Source organism: Misgurnus anguillicaudatus, chromosome 4, assembly GCF_027580225.2.
Source record: "Misgurnus anguillicaudatus chromosome 4, ASM2758022v2, whole genome shotgun sequence".
NCBI classification, from domain to species: domain Eukaryota; kingdom Metazoa; phylum Chordata; class Actinopteri; order Cypriniformes; family Cobitidae; genus Misgurnus; species Misgurnus anguillicaudatus.
The window spans coordinates 4,518,988-4,533,439 of NC_073340.2; the positions used below are offsets into that span (position 1 = coordinate 4,518,988).

Consider the following 14,452-nt stretch of genomic DNA (forward strand, 5'->3'; position numbering starts at 1 on the left):
ATTAAGGACTAGAACTGTTGTATAGACGTTTTCAGCCATAGATATGTATGGTTTCAGCAGTAACAACATAAACAAGCAGCTTTCGTGGTCATCACGTAACTTCTGGTAAACTCCGCGAAGAATAAATAACAACAAAGTCCTTTTAAAGTAGTTTATTTATATAACAAGCAAAATAAACAACACGTAGATTTCATAGGAACCCAAAACATTAGTTTTTTTTCGACGAGGTATTTGTTTAAGAGTTCAGTTTCAGCAACTAGTCAAACCATTAAACAAACAGAAACCGGAAGTAAAGTTCGGACCAGACGCTTATCACGTCACACGTGCGCCCGATGAAACCGTTGATAAGTAAGGAATAATTGACGATGGGCCAACGTTGAATTATTAGAAAATAATGCCTCGGGTGTGCATTATTTTTCAATAATTCAACAGCCCGGAGTCAATTATTCCGCTTATAGTACGGTTACCACACCTCAAGACATCGATCACATGATATATTTAAAGGGATTCGTCCATTTTTGTACTTAAATCACTATTGTGAGTAGGACTATTTCTTCCACGTCTCATTCAACGACTCTTTTTTTCTTGTTCCAAAATGTCATTTTAAAGCTGGCAATGGAAGCTTGAGCATTTGAAAGCATTCTAATGCAGTTATTAATGAAGTTATTAGAAAGAGACGAGAGCAACAGAGAGAGAGAAAGAAAGAAAGAGCGAGAGAGATTGTGTGAATGAGGCTACCTTTGTGCGTCTCTAAACAGTGCTGTTAGTTATTGCCTAGGAAAATCGTCTGTCATGTTGTTTTTGTTAGTCCGTTATTCAGTTAACTATGCGAAGTGATATGGAAACGTAATGCAGTCAAAAGAGCTGCCTGGAACTACGTTCGCCCTGCGTTTCCCAGAAAATAAATGCATACATCAGAACGTTCATCAGCCAATCAGATTCAAGCATTTAACAGGCCCTTATTATAAATAAAAATAATAAGAGCGCTTTATTTTGGAGAATAGGTTTCTCACTTCAACTGAGGTTCGATAACATAACCTTTTATTGCTTAACTTCCATGTATACAACCTACAGTATACCATATCAAAAGGTTTACATCTGTGCAGAACTCACTGAAAATTAAACTACACCTTTAGATAACATCGAGAAAAAACATCAGTGGTCTGCATTAAGACTGAAGGTCACAAAAGTAGCAGAAACATTTTGGGTAGAAATGAATTATAACCCTTGATTCATTCACACAGATATAAAATACAAGCATCACTGACATTGGTTGTGAACTTTTGAGCTAATTGATGAGAATTAGATAGAAGTAATAAAATGCAGCTCAATAATAAAATGATTAAAAATGCTAAAACACAGAACATTCGTGGTAAACTGTTTTAATCTTTACATGTATCAAAAACTTAAACTGGGAACATACTATAAATAAAAAAAGGGCAAACTGTGTGATTGACTGTTTAACAAAAAAGATGAATAGCAAAACAAATCCTCAATAACACCACATCAAATTACTCATGGTCTTAACTAAAAACTCTTTGTGCTCAGATAAAGAAACAAACAAACAAACATTGTATGTACTGGTGTGTTCAATTCAAGTTGATTTACAAGAATAGCTTTAATGAAATTTGCAAGACTCTTGTTTTCATACAGTACCAGAAAACCAAAGAGCCCAGCATTTATATTATTATCACTTCATTTTCATCTAAGCCGATTAAAAATAACCATAGAAACACTTATACATTAATGCATCATTTATGGAAAAATAAGCTTATTAAAATAAAACGTCTTTTTCGGCTTATACTGACAAAAAGGTGAATACTGAAACATTCAACTTGAAAGCTAGATTCATTCAGTGATAGCACGCATGCGATTTAAAAATACAAATGAAATATTATCAGTTTATCAGCGATGCGGCACCATTCACTGCTAGAAGCAAAATTCAAGTTAAGAAACGAGGCTCTGTCCAATGTTTGGCACTGGCTTTTTAGCAGAAAAGAAACTAATATCATTTTAAAACCTTAAAATACAGATACTGCAAGGGAATGACCAGACTACAGAATTACTACAATAAGAAACAAAACACAGACGGTGTGCTGGAATGATAACAGAGAAATGATGTAAAGAACAAATACAGTAAAATAGCATATTATCCCCATTTCCATTAGACCATATATCTGTATAGGGCAAATTCGGCAGTAAGGCTTAAAGGAGCTGAATCACAATGTATCCGTTTGACTCTTTATATATGTAGGCAGTTCATTTTATAAAACTAGTCTTATAAAACTGTGTGGGTAAAGGAATTCAAAATTGTCTTAAAATAACTTTACTATAAATATATTTTTCTCCCGTCTTTTTGTTTATTTCACTGCTGGAGGTATAAACTCTATGGTATAAATGCTGTGATTTGCTTGGACGAGCATACGTTTGATTGTCTCTCTTTTCGTCTGGCTCTAAATGTCCAACAATGAAGACGCTGTTAAAGCTTTGACTGATGGGAAGCACGTGAAAGTATACGAGGTGTAAATTTAAAACTAAATTGTATGGACCGTGTAACAGAAGTTATGGGGGCAGGTGGTCTTAGACGGAGAGCGAGACGAAGCTGTTGTACTGCTGGATGTTGCGTTTGAGGATGTCCGAGCACGGCCCCAGCACCCGCTCGAAACGCGGCCTGTCTAGTTTGACGCACTTCAGCGGGCCACGGGCCACCACGGTGGCTGCACGGGGCCGGTTCATCAGCAGAGCGATCTCACCTTCAGAGAGAAAAGAAAACACACATTTTCACATAATGCTGTCAAGCTAATAGTTTGGACAGCCATGTTTTTCATCAGCGTGTACATTTTTAGCGGCATCTAGCGGTGAGACTGTGAGTAGCAACCAACGGCTCAGTCCACAGCTCAACCCTCCCTTTCAAAACACATAGTGAAGCTACAGTAGTCCACCAAACATAAGTGTTTAATTTAATAATTGTATTTATTTATTATTCATTAAAATATATGAACAACTTTAAGAGAAAAATACTCAATAAAACACTGAATGTATTTAATGTAATGTTAAATCTGCTTTAAAAAATCCATGTTGTCCCCAACATACCAAAGTAGTCTGATGGTCCTAACCGTCCGACCTCTACAAACTCCTCGTTCTCTGATCTCCGCTGCAAAACAGCTGCACATCCCTGATAAAACAAAGAGTTAACATGACTTTAGAAAACAGAGGACTATCAAAAACACATTCAGATACTTGAGGCAAAGGCAAAGCTCACCTCCAGGATAATGAAAAACTCATCTCCTGGTTCTCCTTGCACTACGATCTTCTGACCATCCTCAAACTGCACCGTCTCTAAAGCATCAGCCACGGTCAGACGCTCCCACTTATCCAGAGACTCTGCAACGTACAAACAATCCCAATATACAGTAGCACAAATGTTCCCATTATAATTTGTCTGCTTGAAAATAACAAGTTCCTCATCAATACAAATATCAATGACTTTACTCGCTTGGTAACTAACAAAGAGAAGTGAAGCTCATCTGTAGCATGTGTGGTGTTCAGATGCCACTTGATTTTTTTTATCTCAAGCAATGACATTTATACATTTGCAAGACCTAAATATCTATAAAAAATGTTGTTCACTAATATTACTGATGAAATTCAAGACATGTCCTTCCAATAAAGTGGACTAATTGACATTATGAATAAATATTTTATTATAAAAACTTTAATTCTCGATAGATAAAAAACACATAACCTGAATACATAATGTTGTATACTGCAAAAAAATGACTTTCTTACTTAGTATTTTTGTCTTGTTTTCAATACAAATATCTAAATCTATAATTAAATCGAGATGTATTTTCTTGATTAGCATAAAAAAGAAAATGAGTCTAGGTTTTAGACCAAGCTAAAAAAAATCTGCCAATGGGGTAAGATTTTTTTTCTTGAATTTTTCTTGAATTAAAAGGATTTTCTTTTTCCGGGTGGATCATCAAGACTATTGGTCCTCCTAGTTGTCAATCAGGAGTGTTGCGCAATTGCATTTTTTTTAAAAGTGGAGAAGGCGGTTCTTTTCTAAAATTCGAGAAATACCCTGCTACACCTTTAAGTGTTTTTGAAAAAAGAAAACTTATTTCAATATTTCACTTTTTTGTTACCCCATTGGCCGATTTTTTTTGTGCTTGTTTTAAGCACAAATTTACTTTAATATTTTGTCTAAAAACTAGATAGAGTTAATATATCTTAGGTCATTTTGCTCAACAAGAAAATGCATCTTGATTTAAAGGAATAGTCTACTCATTTTCAGTATTGGGCTATGTTGTTGCCTTGGCTAGGAATTGTTGGTGCATCCCTCTGTCGTCTGTGTGCGTGCACGTGGGCGCTGGAGCGCGCTGTGACACTTCAGTGGCATTTGGCTTAGCCCCATTCATTCAATGGTACCATTTAGAGATAAAGTTAGAAGTGACCAAACACATCAACGTTTTTCCTATTTAAGACGAGTGGTTGTTCGAGCAAGTTTTGTGGTACAGAATAAAGCGTGGCGCTTTTCTAAGCGGATTTAAAAGAGGAACTATATTTTATGGCGTAATAGCACTTTTGGGAGTACTTTGACTCGCCTGAAAAGTCCGCTCCCCTTCTCACTCTCATAATGGGAGAGGGAGGGTGTTACTGCGTCAAGTCGAAGTACTCCCAAAAGTGTACTATAAAATATAGTTCCTCTTTTAAGTCATTTTATGCAGTGTATAATGCACATGGCTACAGAAGAATTCAGCGCTTTATATAATGTTATTTAAACCTTGAACAGATATTCAACCACACTACCTCATCAAAACACAGCTAACAATCACTTACCTAAAATGGATACTTTGCTTAGGAACTTCTCATACATCTTCCTCTTCCTCAAAGTGCTTCCCTAAAATCCAACACAGTGCATGTTTTAGAATATGAAATACCTCCTTATATCATTTGAAGTGATCTAAAGTGATGTACCATCAGTATTCTCCTGTAGCTGTCTCTGTCAATACCCCAGAGCTTGACATTGGTCTTGGCTCTGACAGTCGCAGCTCTCGGGGTACCGTAGATTAGAGCCAGCTCTCCAAAGCTGCCCCCCTCTCCAATGCTGGTGGCCCACTCACTGTTAACATACACCTGGGAGGAGACACATGACACCATATCGTCACACACAAATCAAAATTTTAAATTCGGTCAAATGTGATCCTGTCTGTGAAAATCCAAATCTTACAATTAGATTATGAGACTTTAGCCTGGATTTCACAAACAGGGTCACACATGTTCTTGTAGCTTTAAAGGGATATTCAACCCAAAAATGAAAATTCTGTCATCATTTACTCACCCTCATGAACAGAACGGAAGATATTTTGAGAAATGTTTGTAACAAAACTCCCACACTAGGAAAATGAATACTATGGAAGTAAATGGGGTCCACAAATGGTTTGGTAACAATGCCTCGGTTAGGATTGTTTATAGCCTGAAGCTGCATTAAAACTGCAATTTTAAACTGCATTTAACTGTAAACTGTTGAGGTCCAATAAACTGCACTATATATGGAGAAAAATCCTGGATTGTTTCCCTTAAAAAACGGAATTACTTCTCAACTGAATAAAAGACAGACATCTTGGATGACATGGGGGTGAGTAAATTATTAGATTTTTTAGTGAAAGTGGAGTAATCCTTTAAACTGGAGTAAAATAGCTTACATCCATTTCGCCCTGGTCGATGACATAAAAGTTATCGCCCTCATCACCTAGAAAACAAAGGCAAATTTAGATTATTAGATTTATTGTAAAAACTTGGGATGCATAACAAATGAATCACGATTAATCTATAGCAGAATAAAAGTTTTTGTTTACATCATATATGTGTGTGAACTGTGTATAATAACTTTGTATAGATAAATGCAGACACATGCATGTATATATTTAAGAAATGTTTACATGTGTATATACATTTGTATATTTATGTATAATTTATATTACATATAAATATAAATACTTAATGAATAAATATATATTTTTTCATAAAATTATAAATGCTTGTGTGCATATTTATATATACATAATTGTTATTCACAGTTCACACACATATATGATGTAAACAAAAACTTTTATTCTGCTATAGATTAATCGTGATTAATCGTTATGCATCTCTAGTAAAAACAATAATATTTTTTCAAGTTCTACCTTGCTGGATGACAATCTCTCCTGCAATGTATGTGACTGGGAACATTGCATCAAAAATGTCACTGTTGGTAAAAATGCAGAAAATATACAGTCAATACATGAAGTACTTACACATGTTACATAAATAAATTCTATATAGGGCTGTCACAATGATTAAACAATCGTCTCATCGCGGTTGTTTGACCTCATCGTAATAATTTCAGATCACCGCAATGATTGGACATCTCTCTAAAAAACACAAGGGGGAGCTACAGCGCCTGCACTCAAAAAAATGATTCATTGGATTAACTCAATAAAATTGTGGGCAGGATTTCCATCCAATATGAATGTGTACCCCTAACTCATAAAAAACTGCTTTACACAATAAAAATATATTGAGTTAGTCCAACTCAATTTAAAGTAAATGGCAATACTCAGTTAGTTGCCTCAACTCAATTTAGTGTAGTCTGAACAACTCGATTTAGCGTAGTTTGAATAACTCAATTCTGTTATTTTATATAAAACGTTTTTATATCATACTAATTAGCATAAGCACATGTTAGCATGCTAATAATAATAACATATGATACTTTGGATGATCATGAGACTGATCTCCAAACAGGCATTAACACAGTTAGAGCTCATTGAGAGAAATATGTCACATCCACAACCTAACCACAAGCGCCACTCTTCTGCACGATGGTAACCAAACAATTTGAAAAATATAACACAAATGCTTCTAAATCAATAAGATAAATGGACATTAAACACTATTAAGTCTTTCTCTTTACCTAAAAATGCATAAAATATCACTTAATAAAAAATGACTCTCCAAAAGCAGTTGCATCCAAAGCATGCTGGGAAATTCTTTTTCCAGAACTCAGACTCAAACTAATTGTGTTAATGAATTAAAAAGAAATCAATAAACTATAGTACATATTCATTATTCATTTTGTGTTAGACTAATTAAATATATATACTTATTGCTCTTAATGAGTTATTTTTAATTCATTGAACACAATTTTAATGTGTCATCTCTAAGAAGGGCTTGAATAATTTTTTTGAGTGTGTATAAATGAGACCGAATCAGATTACTTTTAAATATGTGTTGTGTATTAATATTTACTGCCAGGTAAACCTCACAAAAGATTTAATTTATATAATCACAACAATATGTAAAAATAAATCCATAAACAAAGAAAAAAATATGAGAATTAAATGTCAAAGCAATAAAATAGGCAATTAATCACCATAATCGTCAAAGCCATAAAACAGGCAATTATTTGCCATAACCGTCACAATTTATGAGACAATTAACCATCACCCAAATTTCATAATCGTGACAGCCCTAATTCTATAATCTCGTAAAGTAAATCACCTTCGTTCATTGTCATCCAAATGTGAGAAGAGAACGTTCCTTTCAATAGCTTTGGCAAGAGCAGCCATAGTTTTGTAGTCTTTAGGGATAACCTTTAAAACAAAAAATATAAATACATTATAAATACTTTATATCAAATATCTATATCTCTAATTGACACACTGGGTGCTTATCAGAACTCATCCATCCTCCAGCCCATGACCTGGAAACCGATCAAGGTAAGCCATCTTGTAGGACACCACAATTCTTCAATTGCATGCCCTACAAGATGGCTGGTGTATATTACTAAACATCTCTCAATGTTGCTCTGAGTGTGTGTACTCACTGGGATGGGTTAAATGTAGAGGGCACATTTCGAGTAGGCGTTGCATACTTGACAAACATGTCACTTTCCATTCTCTTTCATAATGTTATTAAGCCTCGCCTTTGTTATTGTGAAATAGTGACCTCTAATGGTAAAAATCTATGTGTAGACATGTATGATATTAATTTAGAGGACTTTATAAATGTCTTTTATTTTAATGTAATGAGATTATGAACTCTAAAGGTCCGTTTACATTTTAACTATATTCGTGTCCACATGATAACGATAATAATAATTGGCATTCAGTAATAATGTAGATTTACTCTCGCAAATCTTTCGCAATTGCACAAATAAGAAATGAGAAGCACCCTACTGTACATCAAGGTGACACGACAGAGAGCTACTGACCTTCCTAACATATGAAGCAGCATCCTCCTCAGTATAGACCTCAGCACTGATGGCTCCTCTCCGTCTGCGACCCTTCACCACAGGATTCATGGGAGGAGAGACTTCATCTTCACGTGAGTCCGAGCGAGAACTGGCTTTCTGCTGGTTTTGGATCTGTTTAGCTTCTTCCTGTGTGTGATCAAGACTTATTTATTTTAAGGGTGTAGTAGTACTACATCATGAGTTTGGTTGGGATTTAAAAATGTTGACACTATAAACTACTCTAACTTAATGGTATGCTTGTAAATTAGTTTGATTACATTTAATCAAATCTAATAAATAAAAATAATAATATCTCTAGAAAGTAAACCTGCTTTTTATTCAGTTTTATTGTGAATGCGTGTTTGTATGTTGCCAGTTGGTTTAAAGATTGCTGGGAACAGTAGTTTATTTAGTTTTTCTCTTGTGTCCCTTTCTATCCCATTGGTCCCAGCTGTTCCACATCATCAGTTACTTAAGAGAAGAGCCTGTTTTTAAGCAGAAGTAGCTGGCTGTTCTCAGACACTGTGCCATATGGTTGATTTTCTGTGTACTAAATTATATTGTTTAGGTTAACTTAGTGATCTAGCTTTGGGGGCAGCAAAAGTTAATGTGGTAACTTTACCCAGACACATCAGGGATCTCAAACCAGGACATATCATACCCTAAAACCCAGAGTATAGCTTGTTTTTTTGTGTGTGTGCGCGAACGTACGTGCATGGTCGAAGGCACAGCCTTGTTTATTTGACTCGTACATGTACACAGAAGTTCGACTTACGCGTTGTGGGTAGAAGGGATACAGCAAACGGCCAAAATCTTGTGAAATCCCACTGTATCCCATTTAGTCTGAATTTTTTTTATCCTAATCGTACCCCAAACATCTTGCAAAATTTGCCAGTTGCTGTATATCATCTATCCAAAACCCATTTGGTGATGCGCATACACTCACCTAAAGGATTATTAGTAACACCATACGAATACTGTGTTTGACCCCCTTTCACCTTCAGAACTGCTTTAATTCTATGTGGCATTGATTCAACAAGGTGCTGAAAGCATTCTTTAGAAACGAAAGCTCCCGTTCCACCACATCCTAAAGATGCTCTATTGGGTTGAGATCTGGTGACTGTGGGGACCATTTTAGTACAGTGAACTCATTTTCATGTTCAAGAAACCAATTTGAAATGATTCGAGCTTTGTGACATTGTGCATTATCCTGCTGGAAGTAGCCATCATAGGATGGGTACATGGTGGTCATAAAGAGATGGACTTGGTCAGGCAACATTTTTCCAGTCTCAACTGTCCAATTTTAATGAGCTTGTGCAAATTGTAGCCTCTTTTTCATATTTGTAGTGGAGATGAGTGGTACCCGGTGGGGTCTGTAGCCCATCCGCCTCAAGGTTGTGCGTGTTGTGGCTTCACAAATGCTTTGCAGCATACCTCGGTTGTAACAAGTGATTATTTCAGTCAAAGTTGCTCTTCTATCAGCTTGAATCAGTCGGCCCATTCTCCTCTGACCTGTAGCATCAACAAGGCATTTTCACCCACACGACTGCCGCATACTGGATGTTTTTCCCTTTTTACACCATTCTTTGTAAACCCTAGAAATGGTTGTGTGTGAAAATCCCAGTAACTGAGCAGATTGTGAAATACTGAGACCGGCCCGTCTGGCACCAAAAACCATGCCACGCTCAAAATTGCTTAAATCACCTTTCTTTCCCAATCAGACATTCAAGTTTGGAGTTCAGGAGATTGTCTTGACCAAGACCACACCCCTAAATGCATTGAAGCAACTGCCATGTGATTGGTTGATTAGATAATTGCATTAATGAGAAATTGAACAGGTGTTCCTAATAATCCTTTAGGTGAGTGTACAGTCAATGGTATCTGTCTGCGGACTGCAAGGGTCAAAATGGGATGTGGTTAACAAGATGGCCACTCAAATACTCTCGTATATGAATACACTTTTTTACACTATTGGAGATAACAGTTTAAATTGTAGTGTGCAAGTCATTTTCATACAGTACTAAGACACATTGGTATTGTTTTTGGAAACATCCCAAGGAAATCTAAGTCTGGTGAATGATGAATTAATGGACAACACTGAATAAAATGGTATTGTGTATTGTGAGTCGTGCTCTTCTTTTTTTTTAAATAAATGTCCACTGTGTTCTTATACCTGCATTACTTGCTGTGCTCGACTTCATGCAGGGTTTTACCTACAAAGGATACAGCAAACACCTAAATCCTGTGAAATGTTGGGTTAGGGGTTGGGTTGGGGCGGGATTAGGATAAAAACAGCGCTCATCTGGTAAGACTTTACAAAATTTCCCCAACATTGTGATTTGGACAACATCAAGTTACGCCCCTGCTTCAAGTTACGCTCCTGTCTTGCCGTCCGCAGACAGACCCATCTCCATACAATGCATGTGTACTATTCCAATGTCAAAATTTGTGTCACATGCACTGTATGCTACGAGGACACTCGCGTATTTGTAAAAACGGACCTATACTTCTAGCTTAAGCGAGAACCATAAGCCCTTTGTTTTACAACTAAAATAAACAGTAGTAACTTTCTATTCTATCAGCCGCAGCTCTGGCAATGTTTATCCATTAATCTCCAAAAAAATAAAAAATAACCTGATTCAACTGAACAAATGTATAAAAGCATTACAATCTTCCACTCATTCAATAAAGCATTGCAAAAATATTGATATGTACATGGGTAAGTATTGTTTGAGAGTGCAGGAACTAACTTTATGGATCTTGCTTCAGAATTATTAATAGTGTAGCTATTGGTAAATAATGGGTAAACCCACTAAGCTTTCTGAATTTTACAGAAACGTATACAGTTCATGGTAGGTCTGTGTAAATTAAATGCATGTACATTATTACTAAAAACCTTGTAGTTTTATATTTATATCCTAATGTAGATTAAAGTGCAAACCTTTTCAAGTCTCTCAAAGTATTCTCTGAGGAAAGCCATGGGTCTGTCAGGCCGTGAGGTGCACAGTTGAACGATGCAGTCCTTCAGAAGCTGCTGGATGTTGTGTTTCTGCACATATAACTCACAGTCCCGCAGACTCTTCTCCTCCTCGCTGGCCACATTGCCTGATGCCATGGTGAACGCTAGATCTGATCTTTGATCTACAGTGGTTACAGAAATACAGAACAATTGCTTACAATGACAGACAGCTCTGTGAGATAAGGATGAAATGTAACAGTTGTACTGTCAGTGGACATGAACTATGGTTAAAAGATACAATATTGTAATGTTTAAGAGAGTTAGTTAATACTATTTTAGCAATATTATTTTTTCCCCCGGTACTTTAAATCTACTTTTTGATTTGATGTACGAAAAGTTCTTGCACATCCTAACTCGCAAGCTGGAAAAGTTACTTTCTTTATAAGGATCCTCAAGAGATTTCTCAATCATAAATTTATTTTGGGAGACAACCAGTGCTCTATGGCATCAAAAAACTCAATTTAAAGGGGACATTTCATGAAAATCTGACTTTTCCATGTTTACATGCTGTAATTGGGTCCCCAGTGCTTCTATCAACCTAGGAAACATGAAAAAGACCAACCCAGTAACTTAGTTTTGGTAAACCATTCTCTGCAAATGTGAAAAAATAAGTAATTGAAATTTGGCTTCCTTTGTGATGTCAGAAGGGGATAATACCACCCCTTAATCTGCACTACCCAACCACGACACTGCCATTTAGTGCAGTGATCAGCTCATTAGCATTTTAAAGGACACACCCAAAAATGGCACATATTTGCTCACACATACAAAGTGGCAATTTTAATATGCTATAATAAATTATCTATGTGGTATTTTGGGCTAGAACTTCACATCCATACTCTGGGAACACCTAAGGTTTACTTTAAATCTTAAAATAATCTTGTGAAATGTCCCCTTTAAAATTGTAAGTAATGATAACCTCCAATCCAGTGGTTCTCAAATTGTTACGTGTGCAACCCCCCTTGTGAAGGGTGTATCCCTTTGTGGGGTGGGTGATTCTCACGAAACCATTGAAACACCACGGCACTTATGATTTTAGCTTTAAAATGTGTAATATAGTAACATTAAAAAGCATCAGAATTAACACAATACTGTGTTCTACCTTGCACAATGTGGGATTTCAACATAAGAATTTATAATTGTAAATTTTATCTCATTTTCTGCTGAAATTCTCATTACCGCAATGTGTCCGGCTGTGTTTGAACATGCGTTATGTTGTAATTTAATCAAATTAACACAAAAATATTAAGAAAAAAAATAAATGGATGTTTTGCTAGACTACTTTAGATGACAGAAAAATATTTACTGAATATTCATGTATAATAATAATGAAGAAAAATTATGAAAATGATGTGTCCATGTCTGATGTTCTCATTCTCCGCAACACTTTTTGAGAACAGTTTAAGCACACATACAGAATTTTAATAAAGTTTGATTTTGAGTGACCAAGCACATGGACCAGTTACTTCAAGATGGCTACCAGGTAAGATCATTTTTTTACAGTTAATTTGAAATATTGTCTTGTCAGAATGCTTACACGACATTTTGATTATCATACCCGCAACAGATGCTTATTAAATGTTAATTTAATTAATAGAAGCATAATACTTTGATTTTAAATGCATGTGCAGAATCTCCAAATTATGTTCTTTCAGGTTTGTCATGTCATTTTGAAAATATGTCAGTGTTGATGTTTTCTGACTGTTGCGGTAATGAGATTTTTTAGGACTAATTTTTTAAATTATGTTACAAAAAGTGTTAAATGATAAGTAAAAGTTTTTTAAATTAATGTTCCCATTTACTCCAGACTTTGTTTTTCAATGTCTGGTGGGAAAAAAAGTAAATTTAAGCAATTTTTACATTTTCATGCTTGACATTTTTAAAACCAAGTTTTCGTGAGAATCACCCGGGTACTTGTATCTATTTTGGCTGTTACTGAATTATTAATACAACAATATCATTAATGGCTGCACTTTCTGAAAATAAATTTACACAGTTAATCTTCTGACCCACAGAAGATAAGGACAGGATTACTACATCATTCTTTTAGACCTGGGATATATGTCAGAAATAAGCTGGAGATTATTTATGTATCAGCATACCTGTACAGGATAATTTAATGTGTGGTCTGTATAAAATTAGTATGACTGATTATTTATAGAATAACAACCTTTGTCGCATATTGCCCGTTACGATTTTTAAAATAAAATAATTATTCATCAACAACATTGCAGAAGTTATTTCATAAATACGGAAACAAATTTATGATGAAGGTTAAAATATCAACATTTTAAATCCATATTGACAACACCAACAAATGTATAATTTAATGAATATAAGTTACACTATTTAATTTAATTGCCTAAACACTCTAGAAAACAAACATAACGCGCTGAAAAATGCGATTGAAGTTCCAACGAGAACGTAGGAATTTAAAAAAATATATTAAATATAATTATACACAGAATAAAATATACATATTACGCTTAAGGTCAATGTGTTGTAAATTATATACAATATTTGAATACAGCAAGATATTTAATCGAAGGCCTCAGAGTGGTCGCCATCTTGATCTGTATCATAAACAAATGACATTTACAACAGTTATCCATAACCACACGTTTAATGCTCCGTCAGCCTGCACAAACAACATGACAATAAAATGATCGATTTTTCTTACCGAGCCTTAATAACGGGACTCGGTCTGCGTGTTATTCCGTAATATTCAGAGACAACACTGCAACTATTTATTCCTCACAAGCGTTTGGATGTCAGCCCACCGGAAACGGTAACACACCAAAGTCTGCCATTGACGTCAATCGGCTTGGTTCTCACATGGAAACCGTAACCCCTGGCAACCTTAAAGAGCTCGTTACACAAGTTAAACTTACCAAACCTAGATTTTTACCCAACGAATTTCACTTTAATAAAGAACTCTTTTTGTCACTTTTAAACGTTCAGATAATTTTAGTTGTAAAAAAAAAATTCAAAATTGAACTGTGGTCCAGTTTTCTATGTACTAAACTGTGTCAATATGCCACCTTATTCATAATTGACAATTTTATGACAAGCATCTTTCAGACCTTAGAGATATCTACGAACAAATACGTGTTTAAAACTGGTTAAAGTAGAAACCACACAGTTGTCGTGAC

The 14,452-nt window shown here is 35.4% G+C and overlaps 1 protein-coding gene across 1 annotated transcript; it reads right to left on the reverse strand.

Moving 5' to 3' along the window:
* Positions 1 to 1,366: 1,366 nt before the first annotated feature.
* Positions 1,367 to 14,140, reverse strand: prkar1ab (protein kinase, cAMP-dependent, regulatory, type I, alpha (tissue specific extinguisher 1) b). The gene is made up of 11 exons (XM_055176521.2): positions 13,981 to 14,140; positions 11,223 to 11,422; positions 8,261 to 8,428; positions 7,549 to 7,640; positions 6,192 to 6,253; positions 5,709 to 5,755; positions 4,981 to 5,139; positions 4,843 to 4,903; positions 3,263 to 3,384; positions 3,094 to 3,175; positions 1,367 to 2,753 (listed from the first exon to the last, which is right to left on the reverse strand). The coding sequence occupies exons 2-11, from the start codon at positions 11,394 to 11,396 to the stop codon at positions 2,581 to 2,583; spliced, it is 1,140 nt and encodes a 379-aa protein (XP_055032496.1). The 5' UTR covers positions 11,397 to 11,422; positions 13,981 to 14,140; the 3' UTR covers positions 1,367 to 2,580.
* Between the last annotated feature and the right edge of the window lie 312 nt (positions 14,141 to 14,452).

Coding starts and splice junctions, on each gene's coding strand:
- prkar1ab (XM_055176521.2), bottom strand. CDS start 11,396: ATGGCATCAGGCAATGTGGCCAGCGAGGAGGAGAAGAGTCTGCGGGAC. Junction 3,176..3,262: donor AGTTTTTCATTATCCTGGAG/GTGAGCTTTGCC, acceptor TTGTTTTATCAG/GGATGTGCAGCTGTTTTGCA. Junction 2,754..3,093: donor AGGACCATCAGACTACTTTG/GTATGTTGGGGA, acceptor TTCTCTCTGAAG/GTGAGATCGCTCTGCTGATG.